The sequence below is a fragment of the Porites lutea genome, chromosome 6, assembly GCF_958299795.1.
Source record: "Porites lutea chromosome 6, jaPorLute2.1, whole genome shotgun sequence".
In the NCBI taxonomy this organism is placed as follows: Eukaryota; Metazoa; Cnidaria; class Anthozoa; order Scleractinia; family Poritidae; genus Porites; species Porites lutea.
In genome coordinates this window covers 4,730,556-4,755,294 of record NC_133206.1, presented here as the reverse complement: position 1 = coordinate 4,755,294, position 24,739 = coordinate 4,730,556, and the positions used below count along the sequence as shown (strand labels likewise).

The 24,739-nt window shown below is 38.5% G+C and overlaps 1 protein-coding gene across 1 annotated transcript in view; it reads right to left on the bottom strand.

The window, feature by feature from the left end:
- LOC140941067 (transient receptor potential cation channel subfamily A member 1-like) overlaps window positions 1–23,008 on the bottom strand; it is a 39,259-nt gene extending 16,251 nt beyond the window's left edge. Inside the window, exons 1-11 of the mRNA XM_073390025.1 lie at window positions 22,626–23,008; window positions 16,067–16,223; window positions 15,339–15,523; window positions 14,635–14,742; window positions 12,916–13,024; window positions 10,948–11,039; window positions 10,562–10,609; window positions 10,146–10,270; window positions 9,374–9,422; window positions 9,096–9,293; window positions 7,336–7,419 (exon numbers count right to left, since the gene is read on the bottom strand). Of these exons, the coding sequence (XP_073246126.1) occupies window positions 7,336–7,419; window positions 9,096–9,293; window positions 9,374–9,422; window positions 10,146–10,270; window positions 10,562–10,609; window positions 10,948–11,039; window positions 12,916–13,024; window positions 14,635–14,742; window positions 15,339–15,523; window positions 16,067–16,223; window positions 22,626–22,763 (1,293 nt within the window). The 5' untranslated portion in view covers window positions 22,764–23,008. The remainder of the gene's footprint in view (window positions 1–7,335; window positions 7,420–9,095; window positions 9,294–9,373; window positions 9,423–10,145; window positions 10,271–10,561; window positions 10,610–10,947; window positions 11,040–12,915; window positions 13,025–14,634; window positions 14,743–15,338; window positions 15,524–16,066; window positions 16,224–22,625) is intronic.
- Between the last annotated feature and the right edge of the window lie 1,731 nt (window positions 23,009–24,739).

Here is a 24,739-nt window from a genome sequence, read left to right as displayed (position 1 = left end):
CGTAGTGCTTTGGGGCACAATAAGTCGTAAACACATCTAGAACAAGGTCATATCACCTGTTGGTTGTTTCAATGGAAATCATAAATGCTCAGACTCAAAAAAAATCATTGAAGTGTTGGCTTCATTGGAGACAAAAAAACATTATGATGACTTAAGGAAACATCTTTTCAAGGAGAACACCGCGATTGAAGCAGCAAGAAACCAACTTGATCCCCATAAGAACCCGTTTTAGATCTCAGGGCATAAATCATGGGAAACAAGACTCTTGTAGGATGCAATCCCCTGTTCCTACGGTGTTAATATTAGTTACTGTAGTATATACGGGGAACATTTTAACCTTTTTTGCGAAAGAATCTCATTAATTTCCAAAGCCAACAAGATGACAGAGTCATGAAAAACAAAGCTGTGAGATTTCATTTGGACGAGAAAAAAATTCATTGAGATAGCGTGTTTTACGTTGTATGTTAAGATTTGTGTCTATTTTTGACAGTCATCGTTGGTATGGCAGTTTTGACACGTGCCCATTATTTGTGGATCGATGATGTCATAACAGTTTTGAATGGCTGAATGGGCATTTGTTGGGTAACTAAATAATTGATGACAAAACAGTTTGATTGGTGGCCAAGTGCCAAGTTGTATGTCATCGGAAATCGCTAAAACGTGCAATGTAATTATCCAAGTTAAGTAAGAGAGACTAAGGTGGCTGCACACAGTTTCGCGGGCAGTCAGCGGTAACTCGCGTGACGGCGAGTGTTTTAACTTACACTAACAAACATGGCGGCGAAAAAGCAATGGTACACAGAAGACAATTTCTCAAAATGTACTCATTAAAATTTTGTGATATTTGGCAGAATTTTTACTTTTATCGTATTTTAAATAATGAGAATTTTAAAATGGATGTTGAACAGACGATTTTTATGACATGTTTAATAATTACAGTACAATTATATTATTGATTATCTAAGAACCCCTTTGTTAAAATTTGGTCAAATAAGTTTCAAATGGTAATGATTAATTATAGTACGCTGTGTGCAAGTTTATAGGAAAATGTAATGAGTGATTTTTCTGTAAACTGAGCAAAAGTGAAATTTTAAGCTTGTATTCAATCGTTCATGTTGCCATGGAAACTACGAAAAAGTCTCATTTTACCTGTCAATCAAAATCTTTCATCAGTATATTTTTCACTTGTCAAGTTTCAGCTTGTGAGCTGCAATCCTTCTCTTGCCATCATTTGGCAAATGACATATACTCACAAACTGCCAAAACTGTGTTCAGCCACCTTAATATGGGGTTTCAGCAAAGGCGTTTTTGAGCGATGCACGTCAACCGTAAGTGCGGCCTTTTCCCTTTTAATATGACTTGCAGGGGCATAGCTAGTTTTTCAACTAGTTGTAGGCCTGGCTGCCATCCTGAAAATTGTACGCATCAGTAATATGCACTGGCCTCACCAACACTTTGAGCTCTTAAGCTTTTTAAGGCCTACTCTGGGACCTTAAGTCGCCATAATTTGAGGCGACTTAAGACAATTTAAGGCGACTTTAGGAAAATTTAGTCAAAATGTTGTGCAACTTAAGGTGATTTAAGGCGACTTTAGGTGACTGAAGGAGAAAAAGGTGACATTTAGGTGAATTACATGTTAGTGTATGTGTTGCAGTTAATTTTTATTTCAGTTAATTTTTGGTTTTCCTTTGTTTTAAATTAATTAGCATACATAACCATACCCAGAAACAATCGAAAAATAAAAATTAACTGAAATAAAAATCAACTAGAACATATACAAAATTGAAATCTACTGATAACACCACCTCTCTAGGGACACAATGTCATAGCATAAGTTAATTCAGTCTTGAAGACATCTACATTAGTCTTCCAAATGTTCAACAATTTCAGCTACCTCATATTTTTTGAACATTAAATATCAAGATAGCTTGTGTTGCAGATGTATTCTAACCCTGGTTAGTAACACTTGTGAAGCAGCGCTGATATCCTTGTTCTGGGACCCAATGTACTAAACAAATTACTGGCATTTTGAGTTTCCCTACAACATGATTGGCAAATGGACAATGGCATTTTTAACAGTCCAGTCCTGGCACATACTCAAATCCTGATACACAGACAGCGGGCCCAGAACTAGGATTTTGTTACTGTTTTGCAGACGGACTTAACCTAGAGTTTAGTTACATCTGTGGCACAGGCTAATATCAAGAGTGCTGTTTTAGTATTACATTACCAGAGACAAAATCTGAGTTAGAAGCAACCAAAAGGGTAAGTTTCTCTTAGCCTTTAAAAGCATTATTTTACAATATAAGGGACAAAAAATCAATGGTTCCTGTATTTTTTTTTTCCAAAAAATAAAACCCTAAAAGTACAGTATTTCAATACATCTCTGTAAAATGCTATAAGCTGGTTTGTACCAAAAACTTTGTATTGAAGTGTTTTTTTTTTTCTTATAATTTGACAACAAACATTTAAGTAATTAATTTAAAACATTTAAAATCACTTATCGATATCGCACATTATGGAAATGACAGCAGTTGCAGTTGCTCTGCCAATGTTTGTCCTCACATGTTTGGCAAAGAGGGCCGTGTGAAAACACGCTTTTCACTTAACACCAGTGTGAAAACAGGTTTTGCCTTCACAAAAGGGAAAACTGACGGACGGGGAAAAACTCTAAAACTCTCTGGGAAAGGCCTTTTCCTGGGGACACTCGCTGGCTGCGGGAAGGCACGGGATCTCTTACGCCTGCTGAATACCCTTGAGACAATGATCACAACAGAACTTGGGTCCAATGTAGAAGTTTAATCCAAGACTATACTGCGGGTAGAGTCAGGAACATAACCAACCAAAATGTAACCAAGACTAGATGGACCTGGATGTAACCGAAGAAGCTCCTACAAAGCACTCGTATTTAAGCCTAAGCTAGCGAAGCGATACAGATTACATCACAACTCAACGACTCAAATTACAGAGCTCAACAATCATTTCTAAAAGACTATTGGTGGAAAGCTAAGCTTGCTTTGAAACATTAATTACTTTCAAAAGCTACACAGGTGGATAACGGCTTCTTACAGGTTGATTACACTTTCAAGACTAAATACAATTATGACTTGACAAATAAGTTTACGCTTAATAAATCAACAGGTTGTTTACGGCTTAAAGAAGTTAAGACTAAAGAATAAATGATTTCTATATTGGCTTTTCATATTTTTATCAGCGAAAGCAAAATAACTGAATAACAATAAATTATCTCTTCACAGCGGTTTTTCCAACTGAATTCAAAACATAAAGTTGGTAATTCTCGCCGTACATATTCCTCCTTTTCTGTCTCAGTCAAACAAAACACTACAATACTTCCAAATACTTGCTTCGCTAGTGAACCGTACTCTCTTCCCATGGTCTCTTTGGAAACTTTTCAGTCAGGTTGATTTCATGAGTGCATTTATGCACCAGCAGAAACAACTAAGCTTAGCTTCAACAGACCTCGCTCTGTTCCACGCGGAACAGCGTTTACGCTCTCAGCACGAAAGGAAGCATTATGCGTCATGTTTAAACCGATGGCAGTACCAAGTGTAAACGTTTCCATTATAATATCAGAAATCTCCATTTAAAAGGAGATCTTCAAACGAGAACGCAACGTACAACTGACAACATTGTATCCGCCATTTTGCTTCTCCCAGAATTCCACTGCACTCGCAAGTTAATACGAGGAAACCAAATATCATCGGGCGTCCGTCTTTGTGCTTCGCGCGAAAACAGAGCAGCAACTCTGCAACCGGATGTGATGTCATAAATCGGTGGATCATAGGGACACGAGACAAGTAATAGGCGCAATTGGAGTCGTGCCCCCCCCCCCCCCCCCTGGTCATAACGAAACAATTCAAGATGCTGTAAATTATAGTTTTTTTTCACTGACTAGTCCCAACAAAAGTTCAATCATTTCCTTTCTCAAAACCTCGTAAATACGACCAACGACCAGTCTTCGGCTACAATTAATACCCAAAAGCATAAATTATATTTGTAATTTTAACACTCTATTTAAAATACTTTATAAGAATCCGTAATGGTCTTCTGATCTTAACTAGCTAACTTCATATTTTTTTTCCTTACGCATAGGTATGAATAGAATGAAGGAAAACAGGTCTGGTTTAAAGACGGCTGACTTGAGAAACAATCAAACTGCACGGTGAAGGGAAGATATAAATGGATGTCATTTTTAATGACAAATTTAAGACAGAGAAAACTCTAATTAGCCGCAAATGTAATGAACAATATCGCGAGTGGGATAATAAAGTTGCAAAAGTTTGTCGCTGTGTTCAAATTAGTCCCTTAATATCATGGGTGACGAATTACTCCTTAATTTTGGCGCGAAATTTCAGCGTTAATTTGTAATTTCACATGTGAAATTACAAAATTGCCATCGCAACCTTCCGTACGTCTCAGTTTCAAAATGGCGACGAAGTTTTAAAATGTCATGAATGAAGATGTCAGGGCACAAAAGGACGCTTCAGAAAACCTGAACACACGAAAGAGCACATCAAGAAGGATTGTAACAGGTATTTTGTCGAAAAACTCCGGAACTTAAGCCAAATTTAAGCTCTAAACGTTCGAGAGAGTGCAGGAGTTCTCGATCGATACGATCCAGGATAAACATGTCAAAAATCCAAGATTGCTAACGTAATTCGTCACCCATGATATTAATAGGTAATCAAATGGTATACTCGTGAAATTAGGGCATAATTTCACTTGCGTTTTGTCCAAATCCTAATAATTTCCCTCGCCTAAAGGCTCGGGAAATTATAAGGACAAAACGCGCGTGAAATTATTCCCTAATTTCACTCGTCACCATTTGATGACACATACTTATCATCCAAACTCTGCATTCATGCACAATCGTTTTTACCTTAACTTCTTACTTCTTAACTCACATTCAAAATAGCCTGTTCACAGTCTCCTGTTTTCCCGTAAGATAGTCGTCCAGATCGAGCGCTTTGCGTTACGCCAAGATGGCCGCTCGTACCGATAAGCGTTCGATCCTGCCGGTCTGACGAAAAAATAGGGGACTGTGAACAGTCTAAATTCAAACGCCTTCGGTAACTTTTTTGCATTTTTCAGGCGCTCGCGCTACACGCTTCCAAGCTCCAAGATAGTAGATAGAGACCTTTAGATTCGAGGACGAGGGAACGTTTGATAACTTGTTTCTACCTACGACATTTTTGCGAAAACCCCAAGTAGACTGATGATAACAACGGCACCACGTTTTCCCGCCAAAATGAAGCTGGTTCAAGCGCGGGCAAAACTTATTGAGAAAATCTCATCCTCGAAGTTGTCTTCGTCTTCTTTACATGTGCAGAGACGTACCGTGAGACTAATTCGAAAACAGACACGCAGGGACTGGGGAGAGAGGAGGCGGTGGCCCTAAATGCGCCCATAAAAAAACGCATTGTCTTTCGACTTTGCAATCAAAATCATTAGTAGTATCATCAACATCACCAACACAATCACCTACATTTTCTTTCAGCTTCACTGCTTCTTTTAGATACTTCAAATTTACGAACAGGAATTTTACGTTTTCGTTCTTGTAAGTTTAGTTGTAAAGCGTGAAATTCAGGCTTCAAGATGACTTTACAAACTGCTTAATTAAAACTGGAGTTTACCTACCCCCTCCCCAATCCACCAGTTTTTCTTAAGAATTATTTTTATGTATACTTCTAATTAAGCTAATTTCCTCAAATTTATATTTGAATTCATGATAAATACAGCTCCACCATCTTCAAACAGCGTCTATGGCAGAGAAAAATGGTTTTGATATAACAAAATTAATTTATCTAAACATGTGTGTCACTGTGGTGCAGTGGTGGGTGTATATATAAATGCAAAATTTGCAATAAATTTACTCTGCATTTGTAAGAAAAATTTCCCCATAAAGTCACTTTGTACATTCTACAATCCGAGAATTTAGCCATTAATTAAAGGCTACATATTTTCGTTATCGATACAACTTATTTAGCCATTAAATAACGGCTAAATATTTTCCGTATAGATACAGCTTAATTTAGCCTTTACATAACGGCTAAATATTTTCCATATATATACAATCTACTTTAGCCATTAAATAATGGCTAAATATATTCGTTATATGAGAGGTTCAATTCAGCCATTAAATAACGGCTAAATATCTACGAACTATATATGGAGGAGGTGCAACTTAGCCTTTAATTACTGGCTAAATATTTTCCATATATATGCAACTTAATTTAGCCATTGAATAACGGCTACATATTTTCCATGTTTATATGAAGGAGGTTCTTATTTAGCCACTTAATAACGGCTAAATATTTTCCATATATAAGAGAGGTTCAAGTTAACCATTAGACAAGAGTTTCAACCTACAATTTAAGAATGAGTGTACTGAGGCGGCAGGCCGTAATCGAAGCAGCTGAGACGCTGAAGGCTTTTCCATAAGTCAATAAAGTATTTGCTAGTGGACTTGGTTGCTATGATGAGGAGATAACTGAGTTCATTTTCTTGCATGCTTTCATGGTTAGTTCTTTTACTCTATCATCTTTGCTCTTTATCAGGACCAAGTCTGTAGCTATAACACGCTGGCATTCTTAGATCTTGCCTTTGTTATGGTGGACTTTTTTAGCTCACCCCAACGACGCATAATTTTTTACAAGAGGGAAGAGTGATCAAATCAAAAATTTGTAGGCTCAGGCCTACAGGTTGATGGGCCCGGGGGGGGCACTTGGGTATTTTTTGGGGGGGTATGTGCCGCCCAGGACTCCAAATTGGCACCCTGTTCTAAAAACAAATTCCCCTAAAATTGATACCCCGTGCTAGAAATGGGCCAATTTTTTTATACCCCGTTCTAGAATTCGCCCTAAAACTGATACCCCGTTCTAGAAATGGGCCAATTTTTTATATTCCGTTCTAGAAAGTTTGTAAATTGAAATAGCCCTGTTTTTTGTTCGACTTACACATCAAATAAATGCTTCTTCATAATCAGCAACAATTTTAAGCAGAAGATAAAGCCGTGATCCACAATTTTTTTTTACCCCGTTCTAGAAAACGCCTCTGAAATGGATACCCCGTTCTAAATCAGGAGCTTCAAAATCACGACCCCGTTATACCCGTATAGGTAATGTATGGGAGTACCCCCCCCCCCCCCCCCCCCGGGTCGATGGGCTGGCTTCGCCCCTGACTTGACGGTACCAGTTTTGTATTGCTAGGTCTCGTGACCCTTATAGAGACGATTTGCTCAAAACTTTGATGAGGGCAGTTGACGTGCGTCGCTTAATTTTCAACGTCTTTGCCTAAGCTCACTAATATACGTACATCTACATTACATCTGGCAGCAGCGTAATGGACAACTGTTTTACCATACTGGTCTTTGTTCTCCAAAAGCTTATCTCCTCCGCTCTGAAACCAAACGAACAATACAATCAGGGACACACGTATCTAAAACCCGCTTTTATCAATCATTCATTGATCAATTCATTCTGTTTTAACGCTGTAAATCTCCCACTCACGAATCAACGTTGCTTAAAGTACAAAATAGATTGTTGCGAGGAAGGGGTGGGAATACGCAGGGGGAGGGGATAGATACATCCACCAGGGGCGTTCCTAGGCATTTTTTGTTGTAAGCCTTGGTGGAGCATATTGAGGGGAGATACAATATGGGCGCGTTAGCACCCATAAGGAGAGCCCAAGGTGCGACATGCTAGGTGGGTCCGGGGACATGCCCTCCCGGAAAATTCTGAAAATTCAAGTACTCTGAGATGTAGTCTGGTGCAATCTGGACGCTTAATTAATTGGCAAATGCCAGGATTCCATATTGAACAAGAAATAATGGAATATTTAATAAAATGCGGCCAGTTGTGGCTGTGCTCAACAACAGCAACAACGTAATGACCTGACTAGCGACACATTAGTTGCAAACATATCTGAAATCTTGGTGGAACTCAAAGAAATTCGAAAGCTAGACGTCTGTTCTTTTTGGCGCAAAATTCACGAATCACGGCTTCTACATCAATGGGTATGTCTCTGTAAGCATAAATCAGGGTATGTGCTGCGAGTCACTCTGTTTCCATCGTGGAATGTAAGTACGTCTTCACTCTGCGCATCGTGCTAAAAGATCGTTCCGGGGTAGCAGTTGACACTGGCATTGTCAGGAGAATGGTAATAATTGCGACCGCGTTGGGATAAAGGTCCGGATTAGCGTGCTGGAGTGTCTTCGTGGGTGTCACTGGTTTTTTATCAGATTAATGAGACCACTTCGTTTGCCACCTTAAAATTTCATTGTCAAAGTCTCTCTTCTCTGAAAGATCGGTTTTGTAGGTTTCATAAAGCTTATCTTGTACTCCGCTGTTAAAAGAATTCAGCTTTGCTGGAACAATATATTGTCCTATGAAACGATTCTCTTGTCACAGAGGCCTATCATTTAGTTTTTGTACTATGTGATCGACCAAAGGAAAATACACGGCTCCTTGCCAGTACATCTCTTTTCCAAAAAATATATATCATACCATCCGAATCACTTGTGAGCCCGTGCTTATTTGCTTAAAGGCAGGTACGCCCCTGTCCACCATGCACGAAAAAAGGGCCATTTTATGAAAGTGTCTCAACACTTTTGTCCCTCGTGATAGTTGACAGCTGCCATTTAATTCAGTTCAACAAAAGGCTATCCGCCAAGCTCCATTCTAAGGGAAGGGATCTTAAGGGGCGAATTTTTGTCGTAAAATTTCGTTAAGTACTCATGTCCTCTCTAAAAACAAGGCATAAGGAAATTTCCCGTCGTTTTTGTGCAGAGGATGTCAAGAAAATATAATGAAAATCTTGCCATCAATACTGACTGTCCCAAGTTCTCCGAGGATAAAAAAGACACCTGTATGATCTATATTCAGTGGAAGCCGAAAGAGAGGCTTTTATTTGAAGCTAGCTATTGAAAAATCCTTCTATAAATCCATCTTTTTCCATTTTCTTGTTTATGAATTTAACTTTTTTGTTTTACAGTCTCACGTTTCTCAAAAATAGAAAATGTTTTTATGTTAGGCACACACTTTAATATATATCCATAAACATTATAGTTTCCATACCGCCAGAATCAAGTCCACAGTTTCAATGTCAGCACATGCCACAGCTACATGAAGAATTGTCCGCCAGTTCATATCCGTAAGATTCATCGGAAAACCGCGGGCCAGGAAAAATTTGACCGCGTCATGCTGGCTCCGCTTGACTGCACACATCAGAGGGGAGGGGGTGCAGGTGTTTGTCGTAGGGTACAGTTGTGCTCCCTAACAGAAGAATCATTGGTGGCTGTTATCAATGCAGAAATCAAAGAGCTCACTATAGTATTTTTCGGGATATTTTTTACCTGGTCAAGAAAGTAGCTAATGACTGGTACATGTCCTCCAAGTGAAGCTCTGAAATGAGAAAATTTAGCACATAAAAATTTGTCCATCCAATTTTTTTTCCTTGGAGATGCTAAGAGACTGACCAACATCACACTGGGAATACACCTTTGTAACACAAAGAAGATAAAAAAGAGGAATACGCCAAGAAATTCAGTTGGAGAAAACCGTTGCCATTTTAAAAAGTTTTATTTCCTCTTTAAAAATATTCATCCAGCAAGGAGTTTTCCCTTAATTTTCCGTGGCGTAAACGGTAATAAAACAGGTCAAACTTTGTCACTTATCATCTTTTATTTCAAGATAGTGACAAAAAGTTCAAGCCTGCATTTGATCAGGTTTTCGCCAATCGACTGATTGGAGTGGAGCTATATCGTGAGAGCCAAAATTTGCCTATACACTGAAAAAGATCCAATGAAGGTCACAAGTGTTGGAACCTTTCCAGTGATATTAGTAAAACTAGCGACTCCTCCCCTCACAATCAAACAAAGTTGAATTTTCAGCAAAATGGGTGAAAATGAATCGATTTTTGGCCACAAAATTGCTAGGGGGAGTGGGGACGAAAAGATGAAACCAAAGCCGATCCAATTATTGTCATTAGGAGCAGAGTCCTCCGTAACAGTTACTTGGAAGGATTTTTTCACACAGTCCCAAGTTTCTTTGGCCTCCATTGTTGATCTAAATTAGTCAGTAATCTGAATTTAAAATTCGTTTAAAAAGGTTTTGAATGAAAGCTACCTGAGTAACGGAGTTAATCCATCGCCATCTTCTCTTTCAATCTTTGCTCCGTGGTTTACCAACAGCTTCGTTATCTCCAAGTTACCCTGACTACAGGCAAGATGTAATGGAGTCGAAAGATCTTCCTGAGAAATTGGTCAGAAAAAATTGAAACTCTATAAAAATAGTGGGAACTTTTTATACAAATGCTTGCGATAGATCAGTTTTGACCCTTAAAGAGCCCCATCTTCTCATTCATTCGTTCGTTCTTTCGTTCGTTCGTTCGTTCATTCATCCATCCATCCATCCATCCATCCATTCAACCATTCAATCATTCATTCATTTTTTCGTTCATTCACACAATTTATTTATTCAAACACGTCTCTGGATCAACTCAAATAACACTAATAGTAATAATTTATTTGTGACTTTCCTACCTGTGTAGTGCTTATATCAGCTCCGGCCTCCAGGCACAGTTGCATGATCTACAAAAATACAACAAATAGAGATAATGACGTAGTAAGGAGGTATTCTTCCTTAACATGAAAGGTTCTCTCGTGTAGCATCGTTAAAGTACAAACGGGAAGAAATCAGCAAACAAAACAGAACTGTGCTTTATAGAAACTGGGTTCAAGATCCTTACTTCAATGCTGTATATATATTTACCCACCCTTTTTTGTGTTTCCACCTAGATGATATGAACTACTATCACAGTTGACAGTTTAATAAAGGTATTGATTGATTGATTGATTGATTGAATGATTGATTGACAGCTGAACACACTAAAAATAAAAGGAGATGGCAATCTCTATCTATCACTTGCCTCTTTATGTTTAATGGCCAGATGTAGGCATACGTTCCCATAGTTATCAGGGCTGTTTAACAAGGTGCGGATTGATAATCCACAATATTTGGCTGTAGGTAAAGAAATATCGGAAATAAATATTTTTCATTTATAGACTTCTGTCCACTCTGTACAACAGTTAAAGGGGCTATGTCAGCTGGAGAGCATGCGCTCTGAGATTATGCAAATTACTTTCAACTGTCAAAATTCTATTGTTTTTAACGCGTGACTTTCTCCATCTTCTCTGTCACGTCCAAGGCTCCGAATTTAGAGAGGTTAACAAGCGAAATGAGTTTAGATAAGGGATATTTCGATAGAATTCACGGAACGTTTTTTCTCTGGTTATGCTAGATCAAGAATAAAATTGTGACGACAATTTTACTTGTAGTTTTGAAGTAAAAACGCATGCTATTTATAAAATAGAGCGCAAACAAAAATTCAACAACAACATATTGTCTTATTCAACAAAATAAATCGAACAGGCTGATCGAAGTTGTATTTTACAAATGAACTACAAAAGACGCTAGACCGAAGATAAAGACCAAGACTGTTTCAAATCATTAACAATTAGACTTGTCTGTCGCTAGTGATTTTATAATTTAGATGCTGATAGAACAAGAGACATCAAGTCTTTGTTTTGATCTTAGGGAAACATACATTATCGCGCAAAATTGTTCGATCGTGCCGAATCACTGCGACGTCGAGAAAAACAGAACCAAGCATCATTGGTATACTACTCCACTATAAGCAGTCCGTTGATAAAAAGGGAAAGTAAACTCTGCTATTTTCCAAAAATATGCTCGAACACAAACAGTTCAAAAACATGACATTTACAGGATCTAACTCGTACTAACATGCCTCTCTAAGTCCGTTGAGAACAATCTGGACGAGCAAACGGTCGTGTTTATCTTTGCTGTGAATCCAGATAAATACAAGAAGGAATCTAGCCGAATTTTATAATGTTTCCTTCGCCAGGAGTTTAGTTTCGTCACGAAACTCATGGCCTGATGCTCTTGTAATCGCGCGTATAATCGTTAACAAAAAACGGCCGCCGCCAACTCGATAGCCGCTTCATTATATGTCCACATACTTTGAGCACAAGAAAAACCCAAGAGCCAGCAGCCTCTAAAATAACTCAATAGAAAGGTTCTGTGAACTATAGGGAAGATTCCATCAAAGATTCCATCGCTCATTGTGGAGTAGCCGTCATTAACTCTGCCATTACAACGGCCGCTGATAAGAGGTCACAGTAAATCCACGTAAAAACATTCCACAGGCAAACAATTTCAAAATAACGCCAAAAAATTATTATGTAATCACCATAGAACGATTCTTAATACAAAACTTTGCTATCTATCGAACGATGGCTGAGATTTCGACAGATAAAAACAGCCTTCCAAAATCTCGGACAGAACTTGAAAAAGTTGGGCCGTCTTTTTCAAGTTTGTTTTCATTGGCTCGCGCATGCGTGTGGGGTGACATAGCCCCTTTAAGGGACTGAGCGAGTAGAGACTAGGCTGCGTAGCAAGCATTTCCGCTCGAGTTAGTCAAGAAAGTTGAGACTCTCGCTCCAACTTCCGGGAAATAACTCGACTGGAAACCTGCTTGCTATGCAGGCTAAGCTAGGCTAAGTAGAGACCGTCGGTGGAATTCAAATCTAATAGCTGAAGACTGATTAATTAATACAGACGTAAATGGTTGACAATTATGTATGCTAGAAATTCCTAATCATAACTACAATGAAATGTTCGTGGCTTGTCGTGGTTTTTATACATTTGAAGGAAAATTCTTAGGTTCTCACGGGTTAAACCACTATAATTTAACTAATTCTGGGCTTTAAAAAAAGAGGTTTTAGAAAAGTATACGAGCCTATGCAAATGAAGTGACATTTGCTTTAAATAGCTTTGATTGTGAAGAATTCCAAAATGTGATCGAATATATTCTGACCTTTTCTAAGCATTTCTTTGAAAGCTTCAACATGACCCTCTCTTGCCGCAAGATGAAAGGGTGTGTAGCCATCGTTATCTCGAAGAGACATGTCTGCCCCATACAATACCTACAAAAACATAGCACACGATGGATAATGAATATTTGTTCAGTTTTCATTATTTTTATAACTAAACTTCGACTGTCCTTGGCAATTCCTTTTTCAAAAGCCCTGCCGATCCATATGGGCTACAGAGGTAGCTCAGTCGATTAATAATTAGATCAAAGCCGGCGCTATCCCCACATTCTATTTTAAATTATCTCCGGGAATATGGCACAGGTGTGACTCTTGGTTCCGATCTGAGGTGAGTTGGCTCATTCTCCGGTATTTACTCCCTCCATAAGGATTAGACCAACACTTCCGAATAACATTAGACCATTTCAGGGTTGTTCAAGTCATTTTTGAAAAGGGGGGGAGTTAGAAATTGGAAATGAAGCATTCGATCAGGGACATGGTTGATGAGGAACCAACGTGTAGCTCCACTTACAATAAATCCTTGTTTTTATCAGTTTTGTAGAGTTAATTACATAACATAACATACATACATGTTTATTCAAACTCATACATAACTACATAAATTTGAAAGGGAGAGTCTAGAGGTTAACCTTATGAATAAAACTCTCCTAAAAACAACAAACAAACAATAAAAATTACAACTTTAAAAAGGATTTGAGTTTACATTTAAAAAGTTCAAGGGTACCGGCTTCAACAACATTACTAGGTAAATTGTTCCAATAACTAATTACATTGTTAAAAAAAGAATATTTAAAACAGTTGATTCTAGATAATTTACAATAAAGCTTATACGAGTGATTTGCCCTAGTGGATTTGACTTTTGCGAATTGAAAGAATTCCTCAAAATCCAAGTGTGATAAGCCAAACACGATCTTATAACATTCAACAAGAGAGGAATATGTCCTACGACTGGACAAAGATGGCCAATGTAACGTGTCACAACGCTCTTCATAAGACATATCACCTCTTTTTTGCCTAAGAGCTAATCTTGACGCGCGTCTTTGCACGCTCTCTATTGCATGAATATCTTTGACAAGATATGGGTTCCAGACTGGAGCAGCATACTCTAGAAGTGGTCTGACCAATGTTTTGTAAAGCAATGAAAAAGTTGTTGTATTAGCTGTTCCAACAGACCGTCTTATTAGCCCTATTAGAATTATTAGAACGTTTTACAATTATTATCGACAGTCTCATGAATAACCACCTTCTTTTTTCACAAATACTGGAACAGAGAATTGACTCCGGAGTGAAAACCCAGGTGGATTTTTTCAGCACTCCTTTTTCTTACTACGGTTAATTCTCTTTTCCATCATTTGACTCATAGTACCACCATACGAGGCACAACATTTCGTTTCGATGAATAATCCTGACTGCTCATAATTGTCTTATCATTCGATCACCGAGAATGAACTTCTTCGAGAGGCGAAGCGATGTGCCATTTTCACGCAAGAGTGATCGCAAAAAGGAGAAATGTGAAGTTTCATTTAGAGCAGAATATTATTTGCAGCCAAACCCAATTAGACGACATTGCGCATGAGCAGACCATTATTTGTAGGCAATTACTTCAAGCGGTGGGCTCTCGGCCAATGAAAAGACGGAATATTAATTTGCATGGGATGATAATAAGTGTTTTAATTAAAATTAATTAACATTGAATGACTGACCAGCTTTTGAATGACTTGTGTTTGACCCGCCTGTGCTGCAGCATGGAAAGGAGTAGCTCTGTTGTTATCTTCCAGATTAACCGCTGCTCCTCCGTCGTTCAAAAGAACCTTAACAAGTCAAATAAGCAAGTGTAGGGTATTAAATGTACATAGGCCAATAGTTTGTACAAGAGATATATTAGAGAACTGATCCGAGTTAGTTTCAAATCCCCGCCTGCGAAACCATATTTTTACATAGCGTGTCATTTTAATAGTCACTAGTACAAATAGGTGCTAATGACAAATAGGTAGCTACTCGCGTCATCAACTGCTCAAAATATCGATCTTCATGTGATACTTTAAGTTATCAGTTGTTCGCACAATTCTTGTTTACATGAATCGGTGGATGGGTGGATGGATGGATGGACGGATGGATGGATGGATGAATGGATGGATGGATGGATGGATGGATGGATGGATGGATGGATAGATGAATGCATGGATAGATGGATGCGTGGATGGTAGGATGGATGGATGGGTGTAAATGGGTATCAGTTATGGCCACTGAAAGGAGGTTATTTTGCTTTTCGTTCATACTAATTAAGTTATCGCTCTGGAAATTAAAAGTTTTACTGAGCGGTGTATTTGTATCAACGAGAGGGTATCGTAAGTTTTTCAGTTGAGTCTTTCAAAGCAAAAAAAGATAATTCACTCTTATGACTCACCTCTAAAACACGAGCATGGCCTTTCCGGGAAGCATAGTGGAGGGGTGACTGACCACTGCAATTTTTCTTCTCGACGTGTGCACCTCGTTTAATGAGCAAACGGCACGCTTCTGGTGAGTCAAACTTGCTGGCGCAGATCAGCGGTGTCGCGAAGGCACTCTCCTTTGAGGCGTGGGCATTGACATCTATGAAGAAAAACTCTTATTTAAAGCCGCTTTGTCATGGTTTTTTGGGTCATGTTGTTATTAAAAATAAGAAATTACTTGTGAATGACAAAATCACAGCATTGTATCAAACGAATATGACTCCCAAGCATTATATCAAACGTTGCAAACAACAAAAATGAAAAACTGTTAAGCTAACAAGTTTTCAGAAACCACAATTGCAATACGTTTCAGTCCTCTTTTTCTGTTGAACCAGTTTGTCTTTCCCTGTCTCCTTTTGTACATATATGTATTATGTATCTGACAACTGGTTTTAACATCTTCTTTTCATGTTTTGATCAGTTACTTTTTAGTTTCACTCAAATTGGTGGCAGTTGTCACTGTTTGAAGTTTCACAATTTTCATGACACAGCTCCTTTAATTAAGTAGAAAAAGTAATACAGAAAAACGGCATGAGAATCCCACTCCGACCTCTGACTGGGTTTGTTTCTCAGAGTGAGAAATGAACCCTATTTCCAACCCTCTGCAAGATCATCCATTCAAAGAGCAAAAAGGTTTCCTCACCCGCTCCAGCGTCCATTAGTGATTGAATAATTTGAAGAGAGTTTCCCCTGGCAGCGTGATGAAGCGGTGTGAGGCCATCTTTGTCTTGTTCGTTACAAGCTGATGGGTTCTGTTTGATCAATTGTTCCACCACACATGTTAAACCATCACGACATGCCTGGAAGATTAAGGACGCAAATTTATTTCATAGCATGGTATTTCAAGATGGGTAAATAAAGAAATCCACACATCACACTATGGTTCGGTACCCCAGGTCGTCTTACACCAGATTGAACTGAAATGCAGACGAACTTCCCCTAAGCGACCACAGAAAATAAGCTTAGAAACAAGCTCAGGTTCGCTTTGAAACAGAGGGTTGGGGCAACTCGAAATTACAATTCTATTAAATGCTTCTTAAGGTGAAAATTGAATAAGATGATGAACTTTGCCATCATTTGCCTATTTTGTCGGTTTATTTCTGTTTTCAAGGTGAGTCAAACTTTGGCTTTCTAAAACCTCTTTCACTAGTTTAAATCGCCAAAACTTAACAACTAAGTTTGTTATCGTGTCGAAGCCTGGGAAAGTTAAAAAGCGCAGTCATTCATTCATTCATTCATTCATTTATTCGTTTATTCGTTCGTTCATTTATTTATTCATCCATTTATTCATTCACTCATTTTGAAAACGGCTACTTTCATCAGCATCAGATGAAGTAAAGTGCACAACACTGACAGAATTCCACGTGGAACAGTAATTTTTTTAAATATAATTAATTATTCATGCAGTACCGTTAGCCTAAAGACAAAAGACGACTCCGAGGCTTTAGGGACATAACTGCAAATGTTTCACGACTTTATTGTCTCGTAATACCCAGGGAGATTTGAAAAGAAAACCGAACCAACAATAGAATTAAAAGACGTTGTTGCGTTCGACGAAGGAGAGCGCTTCCTATTTGAGTTTCTTTTTACCCCTCGGGTATCGCATCACCAAAATTCCTATTTCTAAGGTCCTAGCTGAAATCGCAAGGAAAGTGAACAATCCCTTCATTTTCTCTCTTTGCTCATCTGGGTGAAAAACGTTCACTCAAAGAAAGGCATTTTGCCTTGTAAGAAGCCTGAAATTCAGTCACCATACAATTAACCCGGCAAACCCAAGCGCCTGGCCAATACTCAGGGTCTTAAAATACTGACTTAGAAATTAAGGTATTGCCTTTGCCCTGCAAATGGCTAGACCTTCGCCGGGTGGTCTGGATGACCACGTAAAATGACGGCTCGTCTCCGGAAGGAGAAACTCGGAATTTTGTGCTGAATGCATTGAGAATCAAATAAAGTTCATTTTTTTCTCGAGTATGTCCATATGTAATTGTATCTGCAAATACCAAGATTTACGACATAAAAGTGTTTCTCATGAATTTAACTCCATTATTAACGTAGTAGTCATGATAGATTGCGTGCTGCGTCTTATCAAACCATCGCTTTTATCACTTTTCTAGCTTATGCTTTTAAAATCATTAATTAGTAGATCTCAGCACTTTTTGCGTTGGGCATTTATTTGTAAACTCTTGTTCATTAACTCTTTTAATAATACCTCGTTTAAGCCATTGAATAAATCATCAGAACAAGCAATTTACCAAGGTTTATGGATTTTTATGAGACTAAAATCAATGTCAACATTTACAAAATTGAAGGCATTTTAGTATGATGCTATATGCTTCAAAATATGCTGTTATGGGTGTTACAAATGTTCAGTATTACTTATTTTCCCCAGAGTTACCTGTAGTTTAATCACAAGAAAACATAACGCAAAAAACAAGTGTACGACATCGGTGAATGAGAAACATAATCTTGAAGTTAGAGAGTTAATTAGAAACTCATGTGAGATTAATTAATACGACCCCATATGTCCCGCACAATATAATTCTCAGAGGCTTTTCCTCCATTTTTAACTTAGAAGAAATCCCAAAGAAAAGGAAAAACTCTAAAAATCTAATCAATGACTTTTGATTCTAACAAGGTTGAAGGTTTCTTTTCCTTATGGTTAGTCCATTTTTCGTCATTGTTCCTGCACAAGCAGTTGAAATATGAATGGCTTTGCAAAGTTACGTAACATTTTTTTGCTCCTTTGAAAAGGAGCTTAAGATATTTTTGTGGTCCTTGCTTCATACAAGTCTGCGTTTAGTAAACGTGCTTGCGAGGGCTAGGAGTGGAGAGAAGCAAAGGGATCATCTTTTTTGTGCTTACTGTCTTTGAACTTTTATTCGCCATGCATTTTCACGTCATAAAACTTTTTAAGAGAGGATCAAGCTTCAGGGCAAGTGGGGGGTCATGAAAAATATTGAGTTCTTGAAAAATCAATTGCAAGGAAATCTAATGAAAAAACATGAATTTGGCGATAAAATCTTAGTTTACATTTTTTACCTATTGTTAAGACGCGACATATTGTAAATCGTGCTTCGTTCGAAAAATTTGCCTTAACTTTGTACATTTTTTTTTGTTTTAAGATTGATGTTGCTATTATGACATGAAAATATAGGAATATCACGCTGTGCAAGGTGAAAAACAGCACGTTAGACGCCGTTTCAGCGTGAAAATAGCCGTTTGTTTTCTATGACGTTAAGAAAAATACACTGTAAGACGGATTCCATTTGGAAATTGAGTAACGTTAATTTTCAGTGGACAAAAACCCTGTACCAGAATAATTTTAAGCATAATGCATCCCCTTTTACACTTTTCGAGGGCTAAAAATGTAATAAGTTAGATGAAATAACACCTAGAAAAGGTTCTAATGGGAGCCCGAGAAAACAAACTTTAAATGCTTGAAATTTCACAAAATGAAATCTTAACGGCATGAAGATTTTACCGGTGTTAGTTTTCTCAATTCCTGTGAAATTTTAAATTCATTTTCTCGGCTCCCATAAGAAATTGTCGTTGGTGTTATGACAGATAACTAATTATATCTATAGCCCTTACTTGAAAAGGGTAAAAAAGAATGCGATATAGCTTAAGATATTATCACTGGTACAAGGTTTTTGTCCACTGAAAATTGACATTACTCACTCGACAGACAAAAAGTATGTCACTGGAAATATTTTTGATATTTAATAACTTCAGCTGCTATTGTTATAAAAGCGAATTATATATGCTCCAAGAGATTGCCAATTGCATTCGATTCTGTTAGTCCATGACTTTATGACATAGATAACATACTCGAAATTGTTTCTCAGTGGCTGGAATACAATTCATTTTATACTCGACTGGAAGATGCTTTCTCTCTCACAACGTTAGTCATGCTAAGTATTAAATTAAACTAGAACATGTAATTAGTGGAGTGTGAGGCTTCAAGTAATTCAAATTATTTTTTTTTCCTCAAAGTAATTGCGTCTAAACCAGAAGCATATAACCCCGAAGCGTATAACTCTGTCGCAAAGCTCGGGTTTTTTAGGGAACCAATCAAAATTTACTTCCTAATATGGAATTACTGATAAGAGAGATTGTCGCGCGAAACTTGTATCGCGATGTAAATGATGCGGTGCAAAAAGCATTTACTGTTTTAATATGAGGTAATATTCTACGAAAAACGGAATACAGTATTAATCCCCAAATGACCTCAAATGACCAGGAATGAGTTAGTTCCTCCTAGCAAGACAAAGTCGACTACAAATGAATGCACCGTAAGAGAAGCGATTTCTTAAAATTGTTACTTCAAAAACAGCAAAAACAAACAACCTTTCAAAAATCACTTACTATCTATCTATCTAGAATAACTAGTAACGCATATTTTCGAATAAAATTCAGTAGTTGCTGAACTCGAAAGTAAAAATTGCATAAAATTCGCTGACATCTTCGCAGAAGTGATGGGTGTAATAAGACTTAGATGCCGGCGATCATGTTTTCAACCAATGTTATGGATGAACAAACAGAAAACAATAAACAGACAAATTGTTTCTTGAAAATTTTTATTCGAAAACCGATAAGTTTACCATTAAAAGCAATTCACGTAACACTGACTGGATCGTGGATCTGTTCCCACAAGTAAAATCGGCTAAGCACATGGCAAAATTAATATCTGTCTCAGATCGGGCGCATTTCCCAATTTATCTTGAAAACTCTATCAAAAATTTATAAAACGTCTATGAAACATTTATAAATACATAAATTTCCTTTCAATAATGTACTTTCCTTGAGCATAATGTGTAAAATGTAAGTTACCTGAAAATTCTTTAAAAAGGTTGCTGACTTGGTCGCAGTTCAAAAAAGGAAAAGCGCTCCGATCCGCAGTGAAAGAAACAAGGTCGAAGTCCTCGAAGGTAAATTTTGTAGCTTACAACTTTTCTTTGTCCTCAATAAGGAAACAAACTTTCTCATGTCGCACGTATAATCAAAACCACCATACATGTGTTCGCGTGCTGTTTTGGTTGAATTAAAAAATCTACACTCACAAAATATTCCGTCCCGACTTCGTCGGCGCCTTGAACAACGCTTCTGCAGAGCTTGCCATATCATTTTGTTTGCAGTCGCCATGCTGGTTTTGCTGAATGAGAACAGAAGCTGCAGATAACTCGTTTGCCGTGGTAGATAGGTTTGCAGCTAGTAGCCTCAGGATGATCTTTGTCGGTCGAACAGCTGCAGGCTGCAGATGCATTTTGCTATTTTCGGTGAGAGGCTTTGCCATGTTGTGAAGAAACGTAAACATTCTTGTCTTACTTCGTCGCTGGTCGATGCTTTCAAGCCATACTGCTTATAACTTTGTGGCTCTTTATGTTTTGCCAGGGATGCATTTTATAGAAGCATATTTCCTTTATCTTTTACGCCACGAAAAGATTTCTTTCGGCCGTAGAAATTACATGTATAAGCGTTGCAAGCTCAAAGATTTTAGCCTTGAATTCTCTGATTCCATATTTAAGATGAAACAACAACAACATGATATTAATTTGAGGAGGACTCGGAAAAAAAAAAAATCCGAGTCCCAGATGGGATTTGAACCCACGACCCTCCGTGATCTAGTCGGATGCTCTAACCACTTGAGCTACTGGAGACTCTATGGTGAGCAAGGGCCAATTTGTGGGTCTCGACTGGAACCGCATCACGCGGCTACACAGCCAAGTAATGATAGGCACACAAGAAGTGAAGAACTCACTAACAGCATCGCGCTGTCACCTTAAAGCATATCAAAGATGCGGCCAACCAACCTCCAAAGTGAGTATATTAAAGATGAAACAACAACAACATGATATTAATTTGAGGAGGACTCGGAAAAAAAATCGGAAAAAAAATCCGAGTCCCAGATGGGATTTGAACCCACGACCCTCCGTGATCTAGTCGGATGCTCTAACCACTTGAGCTACTGGAGACTCTATGGTGAGCAAGGGCCAATTTGTGGGTCTCGACTGGAACCGCATCACGCATCTTTGATATGCTTTAAGGTGACAGCGCGATGCTGTTAGTGAGTTCTTCACTTCTTGTGTGCCTATCATTACTTGGCTGTGTAGCCGCGTGATGCGGTTCCAGTCGAGACCCACAAATTGGCCCTTGCTCACCATAGAGTCTCCAGTAGCTCAAGTGGTTAGAGCATCCGACTAGATCACGGAGGGTCGTGGGTTCAAATCCCATCTGGGACTCGGGTTTTTTTTTCCGAGTCCTCCTCAAATTAATATCATGTTGTTGTTGTTTCATCTTTAATATACTCACTTTGGAGGTTGGTTGGCCGCATCTTTGATATGCTTTAAGGTGACAGCGCGATGCTGTTAGTGAGTTCTTCACTTCTTGTGTGCCTATCATTACTTGGCTGTGTAGCCGCGTGATGCGGTTCCAGTCGAGACCCACAAATTGGCCCTTGCTCACCACAGAGTCTCCAGTAGCTCAAGTGGTTAGAGCATCCGACTAGATCACGGAGGGTCGTGGGTTCAAATCCCATCTGGGACTCGGATTTTTTTTTCCGAGTCCTCCTCAAATTAATATCATGTTGTTGTTGTTTCATCTTTAATATACTCACTTTGGAGGTTGGTTGGCCGCATCTTTGATATGCTTTAAGGTGACAGCGCGATGCTGTTAGTGAGTTCTTCACTTCTTATGTGCCTATCATTACTTGGCTGTGTAGCCGCGTGATGCGGTTCCAGTCGAGACCCACAAATTGGCCCTTGCTCACCATAGAGTCTCCAGTAGCTCAAGTGGTTAGAGCATCCGACTAGATCACGGAGGGTCGTGGGTTCAAATCCCATCTGGGACTCGGAATTTTTTTCCGAGTCCTCCTCAAATTGATTCCATATTTGGGCAAAATAATCTTCCGTGCTTCTGATTGGACGGCTGCGCCGGCTAAAAAACCCAAGCTTGGTTCTTAACACATAAGGGGAAGTTAGACGCTTCGGGGTTATATGCTTGTGGTCTAAACTGAACCTGTAGAGTTGACTTGAGGGTGACAAATGTAGAAATTAATTTCATCTATAATACTTTCTCGAAGTCAAAGAGTAAGAACTATGTTCCCGTGATGTAGCTACATCTGTACAATACAGTTTCTCCCAGTTGAATTTTTTGAAGTAACAAAGGATTGAGTGTTACTATTATGTATTATTTTGACGTCGTACCAGATGTAGTCCCATGCGCTTGCATGGGTTTCGCTCCACTGTTTCATCTATGCTCCTTTGAAGTGAATTTTCCGCCAAAGAATTATCTGAAACTCTTCGAGAATTTCTTCCACTCAAGAGACTCAAACGCAGCGACATTTCACTGCTGTCACCAGAAGCATATAACCCCGAAGCGTCTAACTTCCCCTTATGTGTTAAGAACCAAGCTCGGGTTTTTTAGCCGGCGCAGCCGTCCAATCAGAAGCACGGAAGATTATTTTGCCCAAATATGGAATCAGAGAATTCAAGGCTAAAAACTTTGAGCTTGCAACGCTTATACATGTAATTTCTACGGCCGAAAGAAATCTTTTCGTGGCGTAAAAGATAAAGGAAATATGCTTCTATAAAATGCATCCCTGGCAAAACATAAAGAGCCACAAAGTTATAAGCAGTATGGCTTGAAAGCATCGACCAGCGACGAAGTAAGACAAGGATGTTTACGTTTCTTCACAACATGGCAAAGCCTCTCACCGAAAATAGCAAAATGCATCTGCAGCCTGCAGCTGTTCGACCGACAAAGATCATCCTGAGGCTACCAGCTGCAATCCTATCTACCACGGCAAACGAGTTATCTGCAGCTTCTGTTCTCATTCAGCAAAACCAGCATGGCGACTGCAAACAAAATGATATGGCAAGCTCTGCAGAAGCGTTGTTCAAGGCGCCGACGAAGTCGGTACGGAATATTTTGTGAGTGTAGATTTTTTAATTCAACCAAAACAGTACGTGAACACATGTATGGTGGTTTTGATTATACGTGTGACATGAGAAAGTTTGTTTTCTTATTGAGGACAAAGAAAAGTTGTAAGCTGCAAAATTTACCTTCGAGGACTTCGACCTTGTTTCTTTCACTGCGGATCGGAGCGCTTTTCCTTTTTTGAACTGCGACCAAGTCAGCAACCTTTTTAAAGAATTTTCAGGTAACTTACATTTTACACATTATGCTCAAGGAAAGTACATTATTGAAAGGAAATTTATGTATTTATAAATGTTTCATAGACGTTTTATAAATTTTTGATAGAGTTTTCAAGATAAATTGGGAAATGCGCCCGATCTGAGACAGATATTAATTTTGTTATGTGCTCAGCCGATTTTACTTGTGGGAACAGATCCACGATCCAGTCAGTGTTACGTGAATTGCTTTTAATGGTAAACTTATCGGTTTTCGAATAAAAATTTTCAAGAAACAATTTGTCTGTTTATTGTTTTCTGTTTGTTCATCCATAACATTGGTTGAAAACATGATCGCCGGCATCTAAGTCTTACTGCATGAGGAGACACACAGGGCTTGCACTGTAAGTATCCCGGAGAGCTCCATACAATTCCTTATAATTTTGTTATAAGGAATTGTATGGAGCTTTCTAGGAGACTTTTCTTCATTAGCTTTAGGCGCGGCGGATTTTGTCACGTTTGATCAGCGCGAGGTGTTTTTCCCGACACCCTTCTGTCAGGAAAATGTCATCATATGAAAGCAAACCAGACACGATCGCGTCAGCAGGCTGAAGCCGGCAAAAATAAAAGGCTTTTCTTAGTCCATTTCAGATGTCAGTTTTGTTTCGATCTGGTCAAAATAAATCAGGTTCTTAGGTTGTAGGTCATAAAATATTGTCCTATTCAGTTTTCAAGGACCTTTAGAAAACGAGATAAACGAGATAATTGACTCGACAATGAAGAAAACGCTTTTTTTGAAAGAAAATATTTTTTAATTCCCGCAGCGATTTTGCGAAATCGCGATGCACAATAGTTCAGTTTCTTCCAAAGCCGTCATGATTAAGCAGTAATGCCATCACAACTAAAAATGAATTTAGTTTGTATCGCAAAAGTCGCGAAAATAAAGATGAAAAAAAATGGATCAGAAAAATTAATAAAATTACCAAAAAACCGGGAGCTTTGTCAAATAAACCGTTGGTACGGGTTTATTTAACCTAACCTGGAAAAGGAGACGCAGAATACATTTCATCCTACATGTAGTTGTGATTTCGGAAACCGACCTCGGGAGCTCATTGCCGTAATATCTTCTACATTGCAGAAACTACAGCAGAATCGCCCTGCTCGCGTGCTAACTTTCCGCTCCAATT